The sequence below is a fragment of the Hypanus sabinus genome, chromosome X2 (genome assembly GCF_030144855.1).
Source record: "Hypanus sabinus isolate sHypSab1 chromosome X2, sHypSab1.hap1, whole genome shotgun sequence".
Classification (NCBI taxonomy): domain Eukaryota; kingdom Metazoa; phylum Chordata; class Chondrichthyes; order Myliobatiformes; family Dasyatidae; genus Hypanus; species Hypanus sabinus.
In genome coordinates, this window is record NC_082739.1 from 4768413 (window position 1) to 4795220 (window position 26808).

A 26808-nucleotide genomic window follows, 5' to 3' on the forward strand; every position below is an offset into this window, starting at 1 on the left:
GGTGCCAGCTTCTGATCACGTCCACGATATCCTGAAGTGGGAAGGAGAACAGCCATTGGTTGTGGTACATATTGGTACCAACAACAGAGACAGGAAAAGGGAAGAGGTCCTGAAAGCAGATGACAGGGAGTTAGGAAGGAAGTTGAAAAGCAGGACCACATAGATAGTAATCTCAGGATTAATGCCTGTGCCACGCAACAGTGCGTATAGGAATAGAGTGAGGTGGAGGATAAATGTGTGGCTGAGGGATTGGAGCAGGGGGCAGGGATTCAAGTTTCTGGATCATTGGGACCTCTTTTGGGCAGGAGTGACCTGTACAAAAGGGACAGGTTGCACTTGAATCCCAGGGAGACCAACATCCTGGCAAGTAGAAAGCTTGGAGACAGTGTGAGAGAGAGGACAGGAAGGTGATAGAGAAGGGAAGCGCTCAGACCGATGGTTTGAGATGTGTCTGTTTTAATGTAAGGAGTATAATGAACAAAGCAGATGAGCATAGGGCATGGATCAGCACCTGGAACTATGAGGTTGTGGTCATTACAGAGACTTGGATGGCTCAAGGGGCAGGAATAATTACTTTGAGTGCCAGGCTTTAGATGTTTCAGAAAGGATAGGAAGGGAGGCAAAAAAGGTGGGGGTGTGGCATTGTTCATCAGCGATAGTGTCACAGCTGTAGAAAAGGAGAAAGACATGGAGGGATTGTCCATGGAGTTTCCGTGGGTGGAAGTTAGGAACAGGAAGGGGTCAATAACTCTACTGGGTGATTTTATTTTTTTAATTTAGATATATATAGACCACCCAACAGTAACAGGGACATCGAGGAGCAGATAGGGAGACAAATTCTGGAAAGGTGTAATACTAACAGGGTTGTCGTGGTGGGAGATTTTAATTTCCCAAATAGAAATTGGCATGTCCCTAGAGCGAGGGGTTTAGATGGAGTGGAATTTGTTCAAGAAGGTTTCTTGACACAATATGTAGATAAGCCTACAAAAGGAGAAGCTGTACTTATAGAAACATAGGAAACATACAGCACATACAGGCTCTTCGGCCCACAAAGCTGTGCCGAATAGGTCTTAGAGCTACCCAGGCTTTACCCATAGTCCTCTATTTTTCTAAGCTCCATGCAGCCATCCAGGAGTCTCTTAAAAGACTATCATTTCTGCATCCACTACTGCCACCGGCAGCCCATTCCACACACTCACCACTCTGTGTAAAAAAAAAATTACCCTTGACATTTCGTCTGTACCTGCTTCCAAGCACCTTAAAACTATGCCCTTTTATGCTAGCCATTTCAGCCCTGGCAAAAAGCCTCTGACTATCCACATGATCAATGCCTCTATCAAGTCACCTCTCATCCTCCGTTGCTCCGAGGAGAAAAGGCCGAGCTCACTCAACCTATTCTCATAAGGCATGCTCCCCAATAGTCCTTCCTATAGTGAGACGACCAGAATTGAGCACAGTTCGCCAAGTGGGGTCTGACCAGGGTACTTGATCTGATATTGGGAAATGAACCTGGTCAGGTGTCAGATCTGTCAGTGCGAGAGCATTTTGGAGATAGTGATCACAATTCTATCTCCTTTTCCATACATTTTAGAGGAATAGGAACAGACAAGTTAGGAAAGTGTTTAATTGGAGTAAGGAGTAATATGAAGCTATCAGGCAGGAACTTGGAAGCATAAACTGGAAACAGATATTCTCAAGGAAATGTATGGAAGAAATGTTCAGGGGGATATTTGTGTGGAGTTCTGCATTAGGTACAGGGAAAGGGTGGTAGAGTACAGGAAACATGTTGTATAAAGGCTGTTGTAAATCTAGTCAAGAAGACAATCCCTTCATGTCTTCCTCCTTTTCTATGGAGGACTATCGCTGATCAACAGTGCCACACACCCACCTCTTTACTCAGATGGCAGAATATAGTATTAATGGCAAGACTCTGGCAGTGTGGAGGATCAGAGGGATCTTGGGGTCTCAGTCCATTGGACACTCAAAGCTGCTGTGCAGGTTGACTCTGTGGTTAAGAAAGCATACAGTGCATTGGCCTTCATCAATCGTGGAATTGAGTTTAGGAGCCAAAAGGTAATGTTGCATCTATATCGGACTGTGGTCAGACCCCACTTGGAGTACTGTGCTCAGTTCTGGTCACCTCACTACAGGAAGAATGTGGAAACCATAGAAAGGGTGCAGAGGAGATTTATAAGGATGTTACCTGGATTGGAGAGCATACCTTATGAGAATAGGTTGAGTGAATTCAGCCTATTCTCCCTGGAGCGACAGAGGATGAAAGGTGACCTGATAGAGGTGTATAAGATGATGAGAGGCATTGATCGTGTGGACAGTCAGAGGATTTTTCTCAGGGCTGAAATGGCTAACATGAGAGGGCACAGTTTTATGGTGCTTGGAAGCAGGTACAGACGAAATGTGTTAAGGTGCTTGGAAATAGGTACAGAGGAGATATCAAGGTAAGTTGTTTTTTGTGTTTTTTTCAATGCAGAGACTGGTGAGTGGGTGGAATGAGCTGCCAGCGATGGTGGTAAGGCGGAAATGAGACTCCTGGACAGGTATATGAAGCTCAGAAAAATAGAGGGCTATGGGTAACCCTAGGTAATATTTCAGGTAAGGACACGCTCGCCACAGCTTTGTGGGCCGAAGGGCCTGTATTGTGCTGTAGGGTTTTCTATGTTTCAAGGAATACAAATTCCTAAAATATCAAGATAAAGTGTAGCACCTGAACTGATGAAACAGGAGGAGTAAGCTCTCCAGTTTATTGCAACTCATCAACTCTTGAATACCTTAAATAATCTGACCTTCGGCCACAACATTTCAATGTCTGATCACCATAAGCCTTGATCCTGTACTTATGCTTATTGACTTCAGGAGGGGGAAACCAGAGATCTATGAGCCAGTTCTCGTAGGGGGAAATCAGAGATGGAGAGGGTCAGCAACTTTAAACTTCTCCGTATTATCATTTCAGAGTATTTGTCCGGGGACCAGCAAGTACTAAGAAAGCACAGCAGCTCCTCTACTTCCTTAGAAGTTTACAAAAATTTGGCATGACATCTAAACCTTCTATTGATGTGTGGTGGAGGGTATACTGACTGGTTGCATCACAGTCTGGTATGGTAACACCAATGCCTTTGAATGGAAAAGCCTACCAAAAGTAGTAGATATTGCTCAGTCCTCCCCACCATTGAGCACACCTACATGAAATGCTGTCTCAGGAAAGCAGCATCCATCATCGAGGGTCTCCAACGCCCAGGCATGCTCTCTTCTTGCTGCTGCCATTAGATACATAAACCTAAGGACCCAATTTATTATCCCTCAATCATAAGGCTCTTGAACCAGAAGGGATTACTCCACTAAACTTCACTCACTTCATCATTGAATTGTTCTCACAACCTATCGACTCACTTTCGAGGACTCTTCATCTCATGATCTCAATATTTATTGCTTATTTATTATCATTTTTCTCATGTTTTTCTCTTATGTTCTCTTACGTCCTTTGCACATCGGTTGATTGTCCATCCTGTTGAGTGCGGTCTTTCATTGATTCTATTGTGTTTCTTGGACTTACTGCATATTCCCACAAGGAAAAGAATCTCAAGGTTGTATATGGTGACATACACTGTATGTACTTTGATAGGAAATTTATTTTGAATTTTGCAATTTTATCTGTCGCATGACTCGGAATCCAAAATTGTTTATGCAAAGAATGGCAAAGACTCACAACTCCCCATCTCAGCCTGAAATTTGCTGATTCTATATCCCATGCCCATAATTCTGAGACTCTTTCACTTCATAGCACCTTTGCTGAGGCTTTGCAAGGCATTTGGCAGACCATATTAGGAGTATTGTGAGCAGTTTTGGGACACCTATCTAAGAAAGGATGTGTTGCCATTGGAGAAGGTCCACAGGAGGTTCATGACGATGATCCCAGGAATTAAAGGCCTAGAGTGGATGAGGGCAGGATGTTTCCTGTGGTGGGACCAGAGGGCACAGCCTCAGAATCGGGGTGTCCCTTTAGAACAGAGATTAGGAGAAATTGCTTTAGCCAAGGATGATGAATCTGTGAATTCACTGCCACAGACAGCTGTGGAGACCAAGTCACTGGGTATATTAAAGCAGAGGTTGATAGCTTCCGGATTAGTCAAGGCATTAAAGGTTATGAGGAGAAAGCAGGGAAAAGGGGTTGAGAGGGATCACAAATCAGCTATGATGGAATGGCAGTGCAGACTCAATAGGCCAATTGGCCTACCTTTGCTCTCATACACCCTCTGCAGAGTCTTAAGTTTCAATGAAACCATCACTGTCTTTTAAAATCACCATGCTATGAGCCCTCAAGCTTTCATTAAATGGAAGAAAGGCATCCCAGAAATCATTATAGTGAAATGTCAACTGCTTTGCTACATGCATGTTTTTCTGTGAATGATAATGTGGGAGTTTAGTCAATCTCTACACCTGCTGGAATCAGTTCCTATGTTTGAAGATTTATTTGAACACGTACAATGGAAGCTACCCAGAGAGTTCTGGGATGACCTAAAAAAATTATATCTTGTACAATGATTCTTATACATTAAGATTATTTACATGCAACTGATGTTATCCACTACTAATGTTGAAAAATACTGTACATAAAATACTGTAGATAAGCATTTTCTAAACCAATATAGAACCATAACTTAACTTTCACATCTGTCCTAATATGTGAAGAGAACACATTTCTTGGTTTAGTATCCAAAAAAAAACATCTCTTGGATTTATTGAGTCAATACCACATCCCTCTCAAGGTCATTTGTACTTATCCATGTTTCTGCTGGGTAACCATCTGTGCTCACAGATCTATTACATCTCCCTATATTCCTGTAGAGATTATATGGATGGGAATAAACTTGTGTTATCTTTAACCCTGTTTATACACAAACTATTCCATACCCTGCCCAATTGGAGATAAAAAAGTAAATTAAGTCTTTCTTTTATACCTCTCTCTGCAATTCCTGCTTGCCATACCCTGGGATGTCATCACCAAGAGAACATTTCGAATGGACTGCTGGCTTGCTAACACTAATACTCCAAACAGGTCTGAGCACTTTAATAGAGCAATATTTGTTCTGCTGCAATATGCTTTAGATCAGCAGTGAAAACATCCCAACTGCTATACAAGTTTTTCTTCAAACATATTCTGTAACCTTTAAAGGAGGTGGTGTAAGTTTGATGCTGTACTCCAAATGCAGTCTCACCAAATTCCTGTGCTGTCACAACAAGAGTTTTTCCCTATATTACACCCCTTTGCTATAGAGGCCAAGATTCCATGTTCTGCCTTAATCGCTCAGGGGAGCTAGCAGTGCATTTCTTGAAAAAGAGTCTCTAAAGACACTAACATTTAAGAAAGGAACACAGTTAAACTACAAAGTCTTAAACAGTAGAATGAGGAGGGACAGGTATGTAAAATAATGAGAGGTACAGATAAGGTAAACGCAAGCATGCTTTTTCCACTGAGGTTGGGGGAGACTAGAACTAGAGGTCATAGGTGAAGAATGAAAGATTAAATATTTAAAGGGAACCTGAGGGGGAACTTCTTCATTTTGAGGGTGGTGAGAGTGTGGAAGACACTACCAGCGGAAGTGGTAGATGCAGGATAAATTTCAGCATTTAAGATGAATTTGATAAGTACATGGATAGGAGGGGTATGGAAGGCTATGGTCCAGGTGGGGGTCAATGGAAAGAGGAGGAATAACAGTTCAGCAAGGACTAGATGGGCCAAAAGGGCCTGATTATGTTCTGTATTGCTTTATGACAGCATAAATCATCAGATGCTGACATTTATTGAAAGGTCAATACAGCATTATAGCACAGAAAGAGGCTGTGCTGTGTGAACTGTATTCCGGCTTAGTCCCATCCTAGTTTGACTTCCAAGTTACAATTGGAGTCAGACCCAAATTATGACATGCATCTGTATAAAAGTCCAACGATTTTGAGATAGCATCCATGAATTAGATTCACTTAGTCCGAGTTCTCCAGGGAAAGGCATGTAATTTGAACAATTTTATCTTTACAAACCTGTTTTTTTGCTGGACAGATAGGGTTAAATCATCATCCTTCATTATTTCAGACAGTATTAAAACTATAGAACAGTCATCTTAGGGCGAGAGTGGAAGAATATAGCATAGATTCATTTTGAATGGGAAAAGAACATTTTAGATGCCACACACAACTTAAGTAGCTTAAGCAGACGGTGTAGCAATGCTTGGGTAAAGAAAGTGACTTTTGACCTTTAGGCCTCACATATGGCGATATTTATTGACATATGTCAAGGTGTGTTATCAACTAATAGATGGCCAATATATGGATAATAAAATTAAGTGCCATGTCTTTTCCTTATTTTAAAATATAAAACAGGCTCTATCTTCACAAACAGCTCTATTTCCATCTTTAATATCTCTATCTTTCCCCTTTCAGGGTTTGTTTGAAGACCCTGACCTGGAGTTACATGCTGACTACGATTCTTTGCGGGAATGGGACCCGTTCTCAGGGTTTCATGAATGGCTGTTATTCGGCATGCCAAAGGTGCGGCCTAAGAGCTTTGCTTGCCTTCAGAGGACTGAGATTTCGTAGCTCTGGAGACGTGGGGGGGAAATCGGAGGTCCGTGTCCAGGCAGGAGATTAGTGTGTTGTGGGGGAGATGGACGATTTGAGGCTGTGTGCCCAGAGACCCGAGATCTTTGAGCACAGAGCTCAGTAAAAGCGACACAATGGACTTCTAACATCACAAACCAGCAAGTTGTTTGCTATGTCTCCCCTCTTACTATGAAACGGAGACACCTCTTTCTTCCTTATTAGAGAGAGCGAGCTTGTAGTACATCAACTACCAGGTGAACAAGTAGTCTTTGGAATACTGCAAATCTGTATCTTTGCTGTTGCTTTGCTCATGCTTGAGTGTTTGGTGGTGGGTGCCAATGCTTTTTTTTGCCGGCAGGGTGCGGGAGCTGGGTGGGGTGGGGACTTTGGGGTTCCAACATTTAACTGTCATTCATTCTTTGGGGGCACTCCTCTGTTTTTCGTAGATGGTTGCGAAGAAAAAGCATTTTGGGATGTATATTGTATACATTTCTCTGACATTAAATGTACCTTTGAAACCTTTGATGACAAAGCAAGCAACAAAATGACAAACCTCATCTGAACAAGCAATCAAGTTAAATATTAAAATTATTATGCCCAACATTTATGCTAATAGGAGAACAATCAGAGAGACAGCTGCGGTTTCTTCACTTAGAATTCTTTATTACTGTTGAATACCCATCAAAAGGAAGCTTTTTTTAAAAAATTAAACTTTCCATGGGAGCACAGGCAATTAGTTTTAATTTTTAAAATTAATTTAGTTTAGAGATACAGCACTGTAACAGGCCCTTCCAGCTTAACAAGCACGCACCACCCAATTACACCTACGTGACCAACTGGACTGTGGAGAGCACCTGGAGGAAACCCATGCAGTGCCATAGAAAACATACAAACTCTTTACAGGCAGTGGTGGGAATTGAATCCAGGCTGCTGGTGCCATAACAGTGTTACGCTAACTGCTATGCTATTGTGCCATCCCCAAGGGATGAAGTATGTGTCCTGAAAAAATCTTCCTTCCTTTTCCAATTACAAAAATTATTCTTGCTTCCCACTGCTCAGATATGAAAAAAGTAAAGATTTCTTGCATTTAATTGTTATTTTCATTGCTAACCTGCTTAGTTTTGCTGAATTGTTTTGTTTTATTTCATATTTGATTTTATTGCATGAAGGGGTTTGGATTCTCACTTCTCCAAAGCTAGCTTTTGGATAGCGCCAGTGAATCAGAATTGGGTTTATTATCACCGGCATGTGACGTGAAATTTGTTAACTTAGCAGCAGCAGTTCAATGCAATACATAATCTAGCAGAGAAAAATAATAATAATAAACAAGTACATCAATTACATATACACTGAATAGATTTTAAAAACATGCAAAAACAGAAATACTGTACATTTTTTAAAAAGTGAGGTAGTGTCAAAAGATTCAATGTCCATTTAGGAATTGGATGGCAGAGGGGAAGAAGCTGTTCCTGAATCGCTGAGTGCGTGCCTTCAGGCTTCTGTACCTCCTACCTGATGGTAACAGTGAGAAAAGGGCATGTCCTGGGTGCTGGAGGTTCTTTCTGAGACACCGCACCTGAAGCAAGCTGCCTGAAAAAAAACACCTCAGTGATGCACAAACTGAGGAAATACTATCACAGTGGACTCACAATCCTTGGTGTTTCTTGTTCAATGATTCCTATACTACATCTGCTGTTTGTGGGATTTAAGATTCAATCATCAAACACACATACATAACACTGTTGTTCAAATACCTTGTTCACTGGGGATGTAGTTTTCATCATAATCCTCTTCGAGGATTAATTGATCCCCTATCCGTAGTACAGTTGCTGTCATTTCTGTCTATAAGTGCAATGGTGCTTTCCTATAAAATGAAGAACAAAAAAATTACATAAATTGAACCACATAAGTAAAATCAAAACAAAAAAGGTTTCATTTTAATTTAATTGCTAATGCAACTGCTTAGAAATACTGCAGAATAAGAAACCTAGTAAAGAAAATTCTCACATTTCACCTAAATGAGGTATTTTCCTTCCTCCCTTTCCCTCTTCTATTCCCCACTCTGGCTTCTTACCTCTTCTCCTCACCTGCTTATCATCTCTCCCTGGGTCCCCTCCTCCTTTCCTTTCTCCCAAGGTCCACTCTCCAATCCTATCTGATTCCTTCTCCAGCTCTTTACCTTTTCCACATACCTGGCTTCACCTGTCACCTTCTAGCTACCTTCTTTCCCCTCCCCCACCTTTTCATTCTGGTGTCTTCCCCTTTACTTCCCATCCCATTCCTGAAGAAGGGTCTTCGACTGAAACATTGACTATTTATTCATTTCCCTAGATGCTGCCTGATGTGCTGAGTTCCTCCAGTATTTTGTGTGTGTTGCTCTGGATCTCCAGCATTGGCAAAAATCACTTGTTTATGAAAACATTAGTACCTGTGCAATAGCTTTCAGGACATCCCAAAGAACTTTACACTTTAGTACATTGCTAACATTCTTTTCTTGAGGATTACTCCAAAGATAACAAAAGCATCACCAATTTCTTGTCGTTAAATTGGATTGAAAGATAAAGTCAAAGATATTTGAGAAAGCAAGGAGAGTATTAGTTTAATATTTTATCTGAAAGATGCAGTATTTACTCTGTGTAGTATTTACTTACTGAAGAGGCAGGTGGAAACTTGCATGCAAGTGACTTAAATGGGGCTTCAACTCATGTAACCTTAAAATTAAGGGGGTTGGAGAAGTACCACTAACTGAGCCAACTGATACTTTACAGAACTGTACAATAATATGGTGCCTCATGCTCTCACATAGTACTGTGGAATACCAAACAGTATTTCAAAAATATGCAGAAATTTTATAGGTACTTAATTTCTACCTTAATAATTAAGGATTTTCAATTATAAAACATGCCTTTCACAATCCTGACGTGACAAAGTAGAAAACAAAGTACGTTTTAAAAGAGCAACTGCTATAATACAGAAAAAAAATGAACAAAAGGCAAACAAATTTGTACACAGCAAGGTCCCACATCAGTTAAATGATCCATTTTAATGATATTAAGGGATGAATTTTGAATGAAAATTCACATCTTCAAATAGGCAAGACTGGGATCTTCCTGGTTTGTGTGGCTTCAGTTAAATGTTTAATCATATGTGCAGTTAAGATTCCCAGTGATTTGATTTCTTAAATTTACTCCAAGAAAATATTCACTCATTAACAAATTCCACAAAGAGCTCTTTTGTGCATGGAAATTACACAGCACTGAATTTTAATCTTGAAGTTGCTTTTTCAATCATAATTCACCTGCAACAAATAAATCATTATTGTTAGAAAGCTATGGCCCATTTAGCAAAGTATTCCTGTACTGGAAGAACAAAAGAATAAAAGCTTAAACAGTCAGTTTCACACTGAGACATCCATGCAGTAATGGCTGCTAAATCTACATCCACAAACAATAGGATTAACTGGCATTTGTAAAATTACATGGATTATCTACCTAGCACTCTCACAAATTGATTTGATGGATATCTTAGTTCTGCAAAATGTCTGCCTGTCAGCATGTAGGACACAAGTCACGGTTGCTGAAAGTCAGGAACGCTCACGAGAAAAACATTTCACGTTGGAAAGCTGGAAATTAAAAAAGGTACTAGCAGCATCCTTTTGAATTACAAACAAGAGATGGTCTTACCTTATGTCTTTAGAAATGGCATGGATACTAAAAGCCGCACAAATCAGTAATACTGGGAATAAAGAAAGTCTCAAAATTTGAGTACCAAACCTTTACAGGGAACTTAGAACAAGCTGAGTGCTAATATTGAAGACAGTAGTTAATAGAAAATAATCTGCTAAATAAGTTGTTTCCTTAGCAACCACATTGACACCAGCAAACATATTGTAGACTGGTGCCAATAAATACTACAATCAGGATCATACTGCATACGTATAAAGCAAAAAAATCAGCACTGGTTGATGCAGGGTATTTGAATGAAATTTATTTACCTCAGTACCTTCAATTGAAATCCAGTAATCACTTGATTAAAGGCTACATGTCCCAAACTCTGGCTCCAGCTTCGGACCCAAGCCACATCCCATCTTCAGGCTCTAATCACATATCTGGTCCAATATCCAACCCCTTATCTCTGGTCTTTCAGTGAAAGACATTATCTGTATGGGGCTATTAGCGAAATGCAGAATGCACACCCTGATGGACTGTTTATTGTCATCAGAGATTTTAACCACGCGAACCTCAAGTCAGTGCTCCCCAAATTCCTTCCGTATGTGGACTTTGCAACAAAAGGGGAGAACACGTTGGACCTTGTTTACACAAACATCCCCGACGCGTACTGGGCGGAGCCCCGCCCCATGCTAATCCCAACATACAGACTGCTCGTCAGGCGCACCAGACCAGTTCGGAAGCAGATAAAAACCTGGCTAGCAGGAGCCATCTCTGCTCTTCAAGACTGCTTTCAGCACACGGACTGGCACATGTTCAGGGAGGCTGCAACCGATGGCGACTCTACCAACTTAGAGGAGTACTCGGCATCAATGACTGGCTACGTCAGTGACTAGCTACATCAGCGAGTGCATCGATGACGTCACTGTGTAAAAGACCATCACAACACATGCTAACCAGAAGCCATGGATGACCGTGGAGGTGCGTGCGCTGCTGAGGACCCATGACTCCTCCTTCAGATCAGGCGACAAGGCAGCCCTAACAACGGTGAGGGCCAAACTGTCCTGGGCCATCAGAGAGGCAAAGCGTGCACACGCTCAGTGAATCCACAGCCACTTCCAGGACCGCAGTGACATGCAGCACATGTGGAAGGGCATTCAGGACATCACCAACTACAGGACAACATCACCTGACTGTGCAGGTGATACCTCCCTCCCAGATGCGCTGAACAACTTCTACGCTTATTTTGAGGTGGAAAATGACGCGGCGGCGAGGAAGTCCACTCCTCCTCCAAATGACAAGGTGCTGTGTCTCACTGTGGCTGATGTGAGGAGAACTCTGTACAACCCATGGAAGGCTGCTGGACCAGACAATATTCCTGGCAGAGTGCTTAGAGGATGTGCAGACCAGCTAGCAGATGCTCTCACTGACATCGTCAACATCTCCCTGAGCAGCGCCATCATTCCAACATGCTTCAAGGCCACCACCATTGTCCCCGTGCCGAAGAAGTCTTCAGTGTCCTGCCTCAATGACTACCGTCCTGTTGCACTCACATCCATCATCATGAAGTGTTTCAAGAGGCTCGTCATGAGGCACATCAAGACACTGCTGCCCCCCTCACTGGACCCCCTGCAGTTTACGTACCTTCCCAACCGTTCAACAGACGACACCATTGCCATCACCCTCCACCTGGTCCTAACCCATTTGGACAAAAAAGACACGTACATTCAAATGCTGTTCACAGATTTCAGTTCGGCATTCAACACAATCATTCCTCAGAAACTAATTGGAAAGCTGAGCCTACTGGGCCTGAACACCTCCCTCTGCAACTGGATCCTAGACTTCCTGACTGGGAGACCTCAGTCAGTCCAGATCGGAGGCAGCATCTCCAACATCATCACACTGAGCACAGGGGCCCCCCCCAGGGCTGTGTACTCAGTCCACTGCTGTTCATTCTGCTGACCCATGACTGTGCTGCAACACACAGCTCAAACCACATCATCAAGTTCGCTGATGATACGACCGTGGTGGGTCTCATCAGCAAGAACGACGAGTCAGCATACAGAGAAGAGGTACAGCGGCTAACAGACTGGGGCAGAGCCAACAACCTGTCTCTGAATGTGAACAAAACAAAAGAGATGGTTGTTGACTTCAGGAGGGCATGGAGCAACCACTCTCCGCTGAACATCGACGGCTCCTCGGTAGAGATCGTTAAGAGCACCAAAATTCTTGGTGTTCACCTGGCGGAGAATCTCACCTGGTCCCTCAACACCAGCTCCATAGCAAAAAAAGCCCAGCAGCGTCTCTACTTTCTGCGAAGGCTGAGGAAAGTCCATCTCCCACCCCCCCCCCCCCCCCAATCCTCATCAAGTTCTACAGAGTTTGTATTGAGAGCATCCTGAGCAGCTACATCACTGCCTGGTTTGGAAATTGCACCATCTCGGATCACAAGACCCTGCAGCGGATAGTGAGGTCAGATGAGATCATCGGGGTCTCTCTTCCTGCCATTACAGACATTTACACTACATGCTGCATTCTCAAAGCAAACAGCATTATGAAGGACCCCACACACCCTTCATATAAACTCTTCTCCCTCCTGCCATCTGGGAAAAGGCACCGAAGCATTCAGGCTCTCACGACCAGACTATTTAACAGTTTCTTCCCCCAAGCCATCAGACTCCTCAATACCCAGAGCCTGGACTGACATCAACTTACTGCCCCCTACTGTGCCTATTTTCTTGTTTATTATTTATTGTAATGCCTGCACTGTTTTGTGCACTTTATGCAGTCCTGGGTAGGTCTGTAGTCTAATGTAGTTTTTTTTTCTGTTGTTTTTATGTAGTTTAGTGTAGTTTTTGTACTGTTTCATGTTGCACCATGGTTCTGAAAAACATTGCCTCGATTTTGCTGTGTACTGTGCCAACAGTTATGGTCGAAAATGACAATAAAAAGTGACTTGACTTGAAAGATGGTATCAATGTAATTCACCCTCATCTTCAATGTGAAGGTAGAGACTTTGATTGAGGAAAGGGGCATTTGAAGATCAAGAACTCGATCTTAATCATTGTTTACCAGGCAGCAGAAATCCTAGTTTCTGCTTTGCTCAACACATTAATTAGATGGTGCAGTAATGACCAACTTTGAATGGTCTGAACCCCGCTGTTGTGAACCCCACCTGGTCCCAACATATCCATGTAGTTATAAAGGAGGCAAGACAGCAGCTACACTTTATTTGGAGTTTGAAAGATATTTGGCATGTCAACAAATACACTTAAAAAATTCTATAGTTGTATCACTGTCTGGCATGGAGAGGCTACTGCACAGGACCAAAAGAAGCTGCAGAAGGTTGTAAATCTGGTCAGCTCCATCTTTGGTACTAGCCTACAAAGTACCCAGAACATCTTCAAGGAGCGGTGTCTCAGAAAGGCAGTGTCCATTATTAAGGACCCCCAGCACCCAAGGCATGCCCTTTTCTCACTGTTACTATCAGGTAGAAGGCACAGAAGCCTGAAGGCACACTCAGCGATTCAGGAACAGCTTCTTCCTCTCTGCCAGATTCCTAAATGGACATTGAAGCTTTGGACACTACCTCACTATTTAAAAAAATATATATAGTATTTCTGTTTTTGCACTTTTTAAAAATCTATTCAATATACATAATTGATTACTTGTTTATTATTTTTATTTAATTTATTATTAGTATTTTTTCTCTGCTAGATTATGTATTGCATTGAACTGCTGCCGCTAAGTTAACAAATTTCACGTCACATGCCCATGATAATAAACCTGATTCTGATCCTGATCCCAATGGGTCTGCTTACCCTTTTTAAAATTTCCCTGTGGCTGGTTTTAACACCTAGCTAGTAGTAGGCATTTTATTTTAGCAGGCAATCTATTCAAAAAACACAAAATAGAAGACAGATGAACGATCGAGTCATGCAAGGTGCTGCAAGGATACTGTCGCCGCTGATAATAAAATAACTGGGCCCAGAACACACACTCTTACGACTCAAACATTCCTTTTAGTTTGCTTGTGTCACCCCCACTGATGTGGAAGTCTGAACAGAAAACCACTGTTTTTATACAGAATTGACTTATTATTTATGAATATTGTCCATTTTGCAAACTGTACCTGTTTGAATTCCTTACTTGCAAGATCAATCACCCTCGACAATAGAGGTGTAACAGTCAATCAAAACTTCAAGCTGGCAACCAATGATATTTTGAAGTTAGTAAAGCAATTGTCCCTTAGTTGTTGGGTGTATTTTGTACCCTTCTATTATTTCCATCTCATCTGTCTCTGGCATTCCCTATTTTGTACAGGGACGTCATGCTTTAGGAAGACCTTTTTAGTAAAGTCTCACTGCAGAAGCTTCTCTCGTCTGGCAGTCTCACTTCACTACAGCTGCCCAGGCTATCCTTGCCTGGACATTATCTTTAACCTTACCACAGCTTCCACAATGCCACTAATTCTCTCTTCTAAATTTACTGGAAAGAAACACAAACATCACTGGGTTCTTTCAAAGTCAACATCCCCAGCATCAAGTCTCTAGTTACCCTCAGTTAGGGTACATTGGGCAGGTGACCTCATGTTCAAGGTACCGACATCAGATTTGGGAACGAGAGATTCCAGTCCATGCGGTATCATGTGAAGACATTGTGAGTTGGGCAGAGGAATCACTCAATGCCTGGTTGAAGAAATAAAACATCTTTACTGATTCCTGGTGATCTCTGGATCATGCCCAGTCAAAGTAGAGCAAAAGCATTCAGAATGATATTGAGAACCTCACGTCCATGCATCAGCAGCACAGAGAAACCCAGAGAAAAAAACAGAAGGTGTATAACACCACACAAAATACCTTCTCTCCCATTCCGTCAAGCACTTCCTGCCTCACCTTTGGAAGAATCAGTCATTTCAAAGCTCACAAAACTGGAGTGGAACCAAGCTATTCACGATACCAAGGTTTTGTTTGAGAAAAAAAAATGACCACAAAGGCAGTCTAAAGCCAGATTCTTCTGTTCTAGTGTTACGTCCGTAGCCCCCTCCTTTGTGAGAATCGCAAGATCACCGTTGGGTTGGGTCAAGGGGCCCAGGAAATGAGAGTGGGACGTGCAAAATGCCTTGTTTCCCTGGCGATGTAAAGCTATGGGACCAAGTTGTCTCCGGAAGACCAAGTTGTGTATTGAGTACTGTACTATTCATTGAAGCCCCTCAGGGGATGACCAGAGTGGGCTGGTTGAGGGATTGCATCATCCCAACCTGATTGACATCAGAGACCCCATGAGGAAGTATAAAAGAGGGTCTGGGGAACAACCCCTTCAGACACACCAGAAGAAACGTTAAGCGACCACGTAACAGCAGGAAGTCATCTGATGGAAGCCACGTGCGTTCGATTCCATGGCTGGAATTGGTGGCTGGAACCACGGAAAACAGCTTTTAGCTAACAATGGGGAAGCCCGCTCCCCTGACTCAACGGATTGGCATCATAAAAGACCTGGGGCAAGTTTAAACCGCATCACTTTTAAACCCAACAACGCTGCAGCTTGAACGAACTGATAGTGACTTATCTTTCCATCGGACAATACATCAACCCCTAGACAATGATAGAGCTATTTCTTATTGGTTATTATTATACCCGCGCTTAGATTTAGTATTGACGACGTATATTATCTGTATGTTTGCATAAATTTATTTTTGTGCCCTTTATCAATAAATACTTTTAAAAATAGTACCATCAGACTTCAACGGACCTCTCTATCTTTGCTGGTAAGTGATCCAGTTACGGGAATTCGTAACAAAGTTGGGGTTCTCGTCTCGAGATTTGACACCAAATTGGGAGGCCAGTGAATCGGGATTGTAAGTCCAAAACTTGGATCTGGTTACGCGGGTAGCCAGACGGGAAACCAGCAAAGATGGACTGGGTGAATTTATAGAAAACCTGACTCTGGAGGCGCTGGAGGTGGCCTCCAAATCGGACTTGATAAAATTGGCGAAGGAGTTAAACCTCGCAGGAGTGAGGTTGTCAATGAAAAAGCAGGAGGTGCGAAGGGCAATAACTCAGTATTATATTGGGAAGAATGTATTTACAGATGAGGTATTGGAAAATATCCCTGAAGAGGCATCCGCTAGTGGGACGGCTCAGTTAGAGTTGGAGAAATTAAAGTTGGAACATGCAATTAAGTTAAAGCAGCTGGAGGCAGCCGAGAGAGAGAAAGAGAGAGAGCAAGAGAGGGAGAGGGCTGGGACAGAGAGCATGAAATTAGGTTAAAACAGCTGGAAGCAGATGAAAAAGAGAAACAGAGGAAACATTACTTGGAGATGGAGAAGTTACGGCAGAAGCCACGAGTTCCAGGGTCAGACCGAGAGGAACGGTTCAGTGTTAGTCGAGAGTTGAGGCTAGTACCTCCGTTCGAGGAGACGGATGTGGATAGTTATTTCTTGCTTTTTGAAAAGGTTGCCGTGAATCAGAAGTGGCCCAGAGGTCAGTGGGTGGCGCTGTTACAAAGTGTGTTAAAGGGGAAGGCACAGTGGGCATATACAGCATTGGCCATGGAGGAAGAGAGTTATGACAAAGTAAAGGAGGCCATTCTCCTGAGTTATGAGCTAGTACCTGAGGCATATAGACAAAAGTTTAGAAATTTAAGGAAAGGGTGGAATGAGACATATACCGAGTTTGCCTACGAGAAGGGGGTGCTCTTGGACCGGTGGTGCACCGCAGAGATAGTGGAAGAGGATTATGGGCGTCTCAGGGAGTTAATTCTGATTGAGGAATTTAAAGGTTGTGTTTCGGAGATTATCCGGACGTATTTGAATGAGAAGCCGCATAAGTCCATCTCGGAATTTGCTAGGTTCACCGACGAATATGCCCTAACCCACAAGACAAAGTTTTCCTCGAGTAAAAGTTCCCAGAGAGAACAGGGGAACGATTGAGAAAGTCCGCCGGCTGAGGCAGCGGTCCCGCCGGAAGCTAGTGATAAGGTTGAGGGGGAAAGGCCAGACGGCCAGAGATTTCCGGGCTTGACCTGTTTTAATTGTGGAAAGGGGGGACATATTGCATCTCAGTACTTTGCTCCGAGGAAAGAGACAGGAAAAGGGACAGCAGCAGTCCCTATCAGATGTACCGTGGTAATCAGTAAATTGACAAAAGAGCCCCGGGTAGACAGAGTACGAGAAGGGTCTGAGACTTGTCTGTCACACGGAACCGTGTCTGTGAGGGAGGGGGACAGTTCCCGTACGGAACTGGACAGACATGGGGGCTGAGCTGTTGTTGATCAGCAGTAAGGTCCTAGAGTTTGGTCGCAAGACGAAGATGGTAGCTGTGAAGGGAATAAGTAAAGGAACAGAAATAGTGCTCTTGTGGCGACCCATTTCCTGGCACATCCGAACCGGCTAACAATTAGCCAGCGTTCTGGCTAAGGGAGATAGCCTACGAGGGTACACATAGCCTGAAGGGTCCTGACGAGAGGGTTAGCCACCTGTGTAAAATTAAAGAGCTGGGTGGAAATTCAGAAGATGGTCTAAGTTTGGGACACGGTATTGATAAAATAATTCCTATATCTCGCCACATTACCCAAGCTCCCCACGTAGGAAGTACCCGGAAACGAGGAGAGGGTTAATGGGAACGCCATTTTTAAATAGCAAAGCCGGTTGTACGGGATTTCAACATAGCCTGTGAATAATAAAGACAACCCCCTTGAAGCCTGCCTGTTCAGTTTGAAAACGACAAAAAGATTTGTAGTTCCATAAACTTTTGTAGATGCATGGAAGCTGAGATCACACCTCCTTAGAGTTGTTGCTGAAGGAAAGAAATAAAAATAGGTGGTTATTAAATTGAAGTCTGATGCTACAAGACTTTAGTATGGTACATGATGTTAAGATATTGAAGAAAGTGACACTGTAATCGTTAACTGTTTAGATACTGAAGTGAATGTATCACTATTACTCTGTAGAAAAAAAAATTTTGGTGTTGTATTAGACTCTAACACCCTGTGAGACTCTGTATTCGTTTTTTTCCGATGGTAAAAAACGCCCTGAAGAAAGGGGGTGTTACGTCCGTAGCCCCCTCCTTTGTGAGAATTCCAAGATCACCGTTAGGTTGGGTCAAGGGGTCCTGGAAATGAGAGTGGGACATGCAAAATGCCTCGTTTCCCCGGCGATGTAAAGCTACGGGACATGGCCATTGTCTCCGGAAGACCAAGTTGTGTATTGAGTACTGTACTATTCATTGAAACCCCTCAGGGGATGACCAGAGTGGGCTGGTTGAGGGATTGCATCATCCCAATCTGATTGACATCGGAGACCCCGTGAGGAAGTATAAAAGAGGGTCTGAGGAACAACCCCTTCAGACGCACCAGAAGAAACGTTAAGTGACCACGTAACAGCAGGAAGTCATCCGAAGGAAGCCACGTGCATTCGATTCCGTGGCTGGTATTGGTGGCTGGAACCACGGAAAACAGCTTTTAACTAACAACGGGGAAGCCCGCTCCCCTGACTCAACGGATTGGCATCATAGAAGACCTGGGGCAAGTTTAAACCGCATCACTTTTAAACCCAACAACGCTGCAGCTTGAACGAACTGATAGTGACTGTTATCTTTCCATCGGACAATACATCAACCCCTAGACAATGATAGAGCTATTTCTTATTGGTTATTATTATACCCGCGCTTAGATTTAGTATTGACGACGTATATTATCAGTATGTTTGCATTAATCTTATTTTTGTGCCCTTTATCAATAAATACTTCTAAAAATAGTACCATCAGACTTCAACGGACCTCTCTATCTTTGCTGGTAAGTGATCCAGTTACAGGAATTCGTAACACTAGAATGAATATACTTTAAGTTCACCGATGTAGATATCTGGCAGCATTACAGCTATGTGGCCAAAAACACATTTATGCAACTGCCCACTTGAAATGAGCTTTAGTTTCTTTTTTGTTTTATTTAGTTTGGATATCCTTTGTAGAACTATAGCAGTTCCAATACAGTATTCTGAATGCTACTTTACAGAGAGATTCCTGTACATGAAACTCAGCAAATTAACATACAAATAAAGTAGTTAGTTAGGAGGGCAAATATTGGCCTTCCTGCAAAGATGAAATTTAAAAAAAGAGTTCTTATTACAAGTGCATAGGATAATGGTGGGCACAGAGTACAATTCTGACCTCCTCATTCAAGGGATAAATCAGTTGTAGGCAATTCTGCGAAGTTTCATTAGGTCAGTTCCTGGCATGGAAAGCTCATCCGTTTTGAAAAAGATTTGAAGAGTTTGGATCTATAATCAAGGACAGAAGTAAGCTTATTGAAACACAGAAGATTCTGAGAGGGCTTAATAGGATGTTTCCCCTTATGTGAATCCTAAAACTAGGGTCACAATTTTTTTTTGGGGGGGGGGGGAAGGGAAATAACCATTTTAAGACAGATAAAAAGAACACTTTTTCTTTGATTATGAAGCTCAAGAATTCATTATATTTCAGAGCCAAGGAAGCTGAATCATTATATTTAAAACTTTAATAAGCAGATTTTTGGTTAATGGAAGAACAGGAAGGAAAATGGAACTGAGCCCAAAATAGATCGAGAATGGCCTTGGTGATAACAGCAAAAGCTTGAGAAACCATATATGGTCAAATCCTGCCCCTATTCTTAACTTTGACTGATTTTTCAACATCCAGATATTTATAAATAACAAATGCTGGTCATTAACAGAAAAACAGGCAAACACATTTGACAGAAGTAGTTAATCAAATGCACAACATCCAGCAGGGCCCTCTAATTAAATAATAGACTAACTCAGGAAGTGTAAATAAATAGCAACATACAATGCTATAAAAAATATGCACCCCCTTGGAACTTTTCATGTTTTATTGTTTTACAACATTGAATCACAGTGGATTTAATTTGGCTTTTTTGACACTGATCAACAGAAAAAGACTTTTGTATCAAAGTGAAAACAGATCTCTACAAAGTGATCTAAATTAGTTAGAAATATAAAACATAATAACTCTATTCACCCCCTTTAATATGACACACCAAATTATCACTGTTGCAGCCAATTCAGTTTAGAAGTCACATAATTAAATGGAGATTGTTTTCGGCAACCTATCTGTAGTCACAGCATTTCAATTGACTGCAGTAAAAATACAACTGTATCTGGAAGGTCCAACTGCTGGTGAGTCAGTATTCTGGCAAAAACTACACCATGAAGATAAAAGAACACTAAGCAACTTTGTGAAAAGGTTATTGAAAAGCACAAAGTCAGGAGATGGATACAAGAAAATTTTCAAGTCACTGATTTAACTGTACTCTAAGGAATATTCAATCATCAAGAAATGCAAAGAATATAGCACAGCTGTAAATCTGTCTACAGCAGGCAGTCCTCAAAAACTGAGTGACCGTGCAAGAAGTGGTCTAGTGAGGGAGGCCACCAAGAGACCCATAACAACTGTGGAGGAGTTACAGGCTTCAGTGGCTAAGATAGGAGAGACTGTGCATACAGTAACTGTTGCCTGGGTGCTTTACCAGTCGCAGCTTTATGGGAGAATGGCAAAGAGAAAGTCACTGTTGAAAAAAAAAACACATGAAATCTTGGCTAGAGTTTGCCAGAAGGCATGTGGAAGATTCTGAAGTCAGCTGGAAGGTTCTATGGTATGATGAAACCAAAATTGAGCTTTTTGGCCATCAGACTAAATGCTATGCTTGGCATAAACCAAACACTGCATATCAACAAAAATACACCATCCCTATCATGAAGCATGATGGTGGCTGCATCATGCTGTGGGGATGCTGGAAGGCTTGAAGGTAGAGGGTAAAATGAATGCAGCAAAATACAAGGAAAACCTGATGCAATCTACAAGAGAACTGCAAATTGGGAAAAGATCTGTTTTCCAGCAAGACAATGACCCCAAGCATCAAGACAAAACTACACAGGAATGGCTTAAAAACAAAGTTAATGTCCTGGAGTAGCCAAGTCAGAGTCTGCACTTCAATCCAACTGAGAATTTGTGGCTGGGCTTGAAAAGGGCTGTTCACTCATGATCCCCATGCAATCTGACAGAGCTTGAGCAGTTTTGCAAAGAAACTACTGTACTGTTGATGACTCCAGACTCGGTCGGACACTGATAATGTAATTTGCCATGGGCCTTTAACCCTTGTCTGGTGGCGAGACAGTCGACATGGGAGCTGTGCAGTCTCAGCTATAGTGAGAAATAGGCCTCAAGCTCGCCTTACAGACCAGGTGAGACAAGCAGAAGCAAGAGTGTGATTGAGCTCAGCTGGAGCTTGACCGTTCCCAGTAGTGCTGCCCTCCTATGTTCGAGTGGTGGAATGATAGGCTAGATTGCATGCGTCTGCACTCTGCTGGGAGACTGTACAATCAATTGCAGGACATTGTCGCTCAGGATCTTGGACCATATACATGCTTTGAGTGAATAAGCTTCTTTGCTTGATATTTTGAATTATGTTACTCGTCATTTTGAATGTTTTGTACCTTGGTCCCAACGGAATGCTGTCTCATTCAGCTACATCCATGTACATTTTAAATGATAATTAAACTTTATTTGATTTGAATTGATAGGTCTCCTGTTATTACTGGATATTACAGACAAGCAACACTGTTGATGTTTGAAAATCTAACATTTAACAAGTTAGGTGGCGTCAACCAACGGAACAGATTCTGAAAATAAAGTGCTTGATTACATCCCTGCACAGAGACGGGAGCAAGAAAATCAAAACAGCACTCAGAGGCAAGAGGAAGCATTGAACCGACAAGGGTGCTGAGGGGCTGTAGATCTTCTCAGGAAATAGAAAATCCTGTCAACAGCATTTCAATAAACAGAAGTGCTGACTAATATATGTCAACCAACTTCATTTGACAAAGAAACTGATTATATGGACACCATTTCAGTGTTGTCTGGGGCAACAATCGAATGTGCATTATGGCTGTCAAATTTCTCATGAACGTCAATTGACAACGGCGATGGCATGAATGAGAATTATTACAAGCCTGCGGTCGTATTGTGACTGTTACTTTAAGAGTGCCTGAGTGAGGCGGGACTATGAGGTCAGTCACAGGCTGAAGCAGTTTGCTTCAGTTTTTTTTAATCTAAAAACAGACAGAGGGAGTGAGACCTTCAGTCATAGTAGAGAGAGAGGAGACCAGCTGCCAGGACTTCGGCTGGTCACTGCATTGGTTTGGAACTCTTAAGCCCAAAAGATTGGGTTAAACATCGGCATACACTGCACAACAAATGTGGGACTGTCACTTCATATAATCCATAGGAGTAGATTTTGAGATATCCTGTGGGACCACTTCTGTTAACCCTTGCCTGGGTATGTTGTGTGGTAACCACTCGAAGATGGTATTCCTGTGACAGGTCACTTTTGGTGATAATTTGTATGTGGATTTGGAATGACACGGCAGACAAGATCTACGGTGACTTATCTCGTTTTACCAGCACGGAACCTGTGGAAAACTTCGTACTTACCTTCTCTCTCCATTACAACGTGGATAACAAATCTCTCTCTCTCATCATTTATTACATGGAGGACTGAACTTTCCTACTTTACTATCTCAAGACTCTAAGCCTTATTCCACCAAACTATTGCTTGAGAGTTATATTTACACACATATATACACATAACACTGTTAACTTTTGTTTCTCTTGGTTGAGTTACTATATGATAAGTAGATACTAATAAAGATAGTGGTTTTAACATTAAAACCTGACTCAGTGTGAAACCTCTTGCTACTGAATCGTTTCTAAAATGTTACAGTTCATAACAGGATGTGCTGGCAGATTATGTTTTTCTTCCAGATAGAGTGCAAGTCCCACACACTCATGTGCTTCACTTAGAGTTTAAGATATTTGAGCAGAGTCTTTTAAGTGTCCACATTTGTTTGAAGTGGAAATAAAGGCTGAATATTTTTGTTAACTCAACTCCATTGGGGAAGAGTTATGGTGCTACAATTAAACTTCACCAACCTGCTATGTGACTCTTCGCAAATACCAATGACTGGGCATCTGGGTTAGCAGGTAATGCTTATTATGCTGCCTTTCCTTCTGGGCTGCAGTTGCTGCACTTCCTCAAACATACTCAGGCACTAGTTCCTATGTTACTTCCACTCCTGTTGCCTCAGTTCCCATGCTCTCACTGCCCTCTAGTACCACATCTCAATTGTCACATTCTGTCTTGTACACCTCCCTTTCCATTCACCAGGGTCTGGGTTCTCTCCCCCTCTCTAACACAAAGTGCTGAATTTTGCACCTCATCTAACACATCAGGCACCCACTTCCCACACTTACTTTCAGCCTAACTGGCTCATGAAATGATTATAATACCCTGTAACATTTTAAGCAAAATTAAAAGACCTTGAACAATAATATCCAATAGGCCTTGATCAATCAGGACACTGAGCTTAGAAGCTGAGACATTATCTTGCAGTTGCACAAGCTTTTGGCAATGCTGCACTTGTGTTTAGTTTTAGTCACCATGCTATGAGAAAATATTATTAAACTGGAAAGAGGGCAGAAGAATTTCCAAGGAAGTTGCCAGGGCTCAAGTTATAGGAAGTGGCTGGACAGGCTAAAATTTTTTCCTTGGAGCATAGGAGTCTGAGATGTGATCTTATAGAAGTGTATAAAATCATGAGGGGTATAATGCAGTCTTTTGCCAGGGTGGGCAATTCAAAAACTAGAGGGCATAGGTTTAAGATGAAAGAGGAAAAACTTCTTTTTCTTTCACAAGGAGTGGTATGACAGTTGGACAAGTACATGGATAGGCACAGTTTTGAAGAACACAAACTAAACATGGGTAAATGGGGCTACTTGGATCAGCATTTTGGTGAGCATGGACCAGTTGGGCTGAAGGACCCTTTTCCATGCTGAACAACTATTCCAGAAAATCCGCTAGCCTGGCAACATCAAAATCCTAAACACGCTGGAATATTAGAGATGTTGCTATAAAATGCAACAGATGTTTGGACAGATTACATAGCTTTACTCAACTCCAGTTGACATTGGGTTTGGATTTGGAGTGGTCGTGACCACCGCTTGCATTTCAAGCAGTCATGTATTTGGGTAAATATCTTCAGACAGATTTGTTAATGATCCTATGTACAAAGAGAATTGCATACTTCTAGATGTTAAAGCTAGATAAAATAAAATTAGGAGCAGGAGTTAACCATGATGTCATAAATGTTTAACATTCAATAAGAACACGTTTCATCACATTGGAATTGGTTTATTGGTTCACATACGTCAAGATATTGTGGTGAGCATTCGATTCACGATGACAGACGAGAAGCTTGTTTCTCTCAACTGCCGTCTTTATTGCGACAAACACAAAAAAAATAGACTAGCCACTATGACCCAGGGAGCAAACCCAGTCACATACACCCTGGTTACAGTCAGGGTTACCCACAAACACACATGCAAATAACTGCATAACCCAAGCTAAAATGAACTTGAACATCCCACCATAATCCCACAAAAACATTTTAAAACAATACAGTATATAGCTGGCCACTAGGAATGCTGGGGATGGCTGTTGCTACACCCTGCCTCCTGAAGCACCATAATATAACGAAAAGCTTGCCTTGCATATTGTTCATATAGATCATACTATTACACAGTGCAGAGAGGTAGTACAAGGTAAAACAATAAAGAATGTAGAATAAGGTGCGACTGTTACGGTATGCATCCATCAGATCAGCCTCCGAGACTAGGACGCTCCAATTCTCTGGAGTATGGATAATGTAGGGAGAAGACTCCAAGGTGTGCCAAATTGCCTCAGGAGCCGCCCTCGGAGGGATGGTCTGGTGGGTGGGAGGGGGTAGTTGCAACATCCAAGCCAGTCAAAAGTTTCCACCATCCACGAGATCAGAACAGGTCTTCACCGTACAGAAATTTCTGGGTTCACGAACTGTATGTGGTGATCGGCAGTTCCTTGCATCCTGCTGAAGGGTCCTGGCTCGAAACTTGACTATACTCTTTTCCATAGATGCTGCCTCGCCTGCTGGGTTCCTCCAGCATTTTGTGTGTTTTCTTAGTAGACTGGGTAGGGTTTGGACCAGAGGAACAGCACTGGGTTCCAGAAAGGGACATCCTGGACCTGGCACTGATACATAATTACCCCATTACCCTGGGCCAACGGGAGTTGGCCATAGGGAAGGGGGGGCCTGTTAGAGTACGCACCCAACTGTGCCAACCTCTGGAGTTCAGATGCTCTGATTTTCCAGAGTATGAATAGCTTGTGCAGTCCCTTTAAAGATTCTGGCTTGCTCCTCTAATTGGCAGCCACATTTTGGCACCAAGATTTGGATAATTAAAGAGCACCTGAACTCTGGTTCGGTGCTCAATCGTCAGCTCAACTTGGGTCATTACCACTCTTGCTGATGCCTCTCATCATAGTTACAGCTACAGACAAAGTGCAATGCAGGTAAAAAATGAGGTGCAAGATCATAATGAGGTAGATTATGAGGTCAAGAGTACATCTTATTCTACTACAGAACCAACCAAGAACTCTTATAACAGTGTGGTAGAAGCCGTCCTTTAATCTGTTTTGTGATTTCAGAATTTTGTAATTTATGCCCAATGTGACATAGAGAAGGGAGAAAGCCCGATGTAGATGAAGTCCTTGGTTATGCTGTCTGCCTAACTGAAAAAACAAGTATAGACCTAATACATGGAGAGGAGGCTGGGTCTGCGAAGTGTTCGGCTGCGTCCTTAACTCTGCAGTTTCTTGCGATCATGTGCAGAACAATTTCCATACCAAGTTGTCATACATCCAGATGCTTTCTAGGAGGCATCAAGAACAAGTGGTAAATATGCAAATTTTTTAGCCTTCTGAGGAAGTAGTGATGAGCTTTCTTGGCCATGATATCTATGGTACATAGTTAAGACTAGGACAGGCTATTGATGCTGCTCACTCTTAGGAACCCGAAACTCTCAAACTCAACAGTTAATGTAAACAAGAGCATGTACACTCGCCTCTTCTGTAGTTAATGACAAGTATTTTTTGTTTTACAGACATGGGGGGGGGGGGGGGGGGGGAAGGCTGTTGTCATGACACCATGAGCTTTCTATCTCCTTCCTGTACGCCAACAACTCAGTTATTTGAGAGTATCAGAAAGGGTGAAATTTTGAAGGCAGACAATTTTAAGAAATCTCCATTATCACTGCTAGACAAAGGCAACTTGAGGCTGAAGAAAGCCAAGTACCTAACATGCTCATTGCCGTAACAATTTAAAACATGCAAATAAACTATTAGAGGGCACGTGCACAAGATGAGAGAAAAAGTTTAAAGGGAATCTGAAGGGGATTCTCCCCCCACCCACCCACACAGTGATTAGATAGAATGTTTCAGATTCCAATGAAGTGACAGAGACAGGTACTCTCACAGAGTTAAGCATTTGGACAAGCAATTGAATCACTAGAGCATATAAGGATAGAAACCAAATGTGGTTAAGTGAAACAAATGTAGGAAAATACAATGGTAGGTACGAAAATGGTGGCCAAAGGGTCTGTTTCCT

The 26808-nt window shown here is 42.3% G+C and overlaps 1 protein-coding gene across 5 annotated transcripts in view; it reads right to left on the reverse strand.

Annotated features, from left to right (window-relative positions):
- The window catches only part of LOC132385093 (centrosomal protein of 164 kDa-like), a 288904-nt gene that overhangs the window by 248124 nt on the left and 13972 nt on the right, over positions 1-26808 (reverse strand). For all 5 annotated transcript variants that reach the window (XM_059956825.1, XM_059956827.1, XM_059956826.1 and 2 more), the window contains exon 2: positions 8364-8473. In XM_059956825.1, the coding sequence (XP_059812808.1) occupies positions 8364-8445 (82 nt within the window). In that variant the 5' untranslated portion in view covers positions 8446-8473. The remainder of the gene's footprint in view (positions 1-8363; positions 8474-26808) is intronic.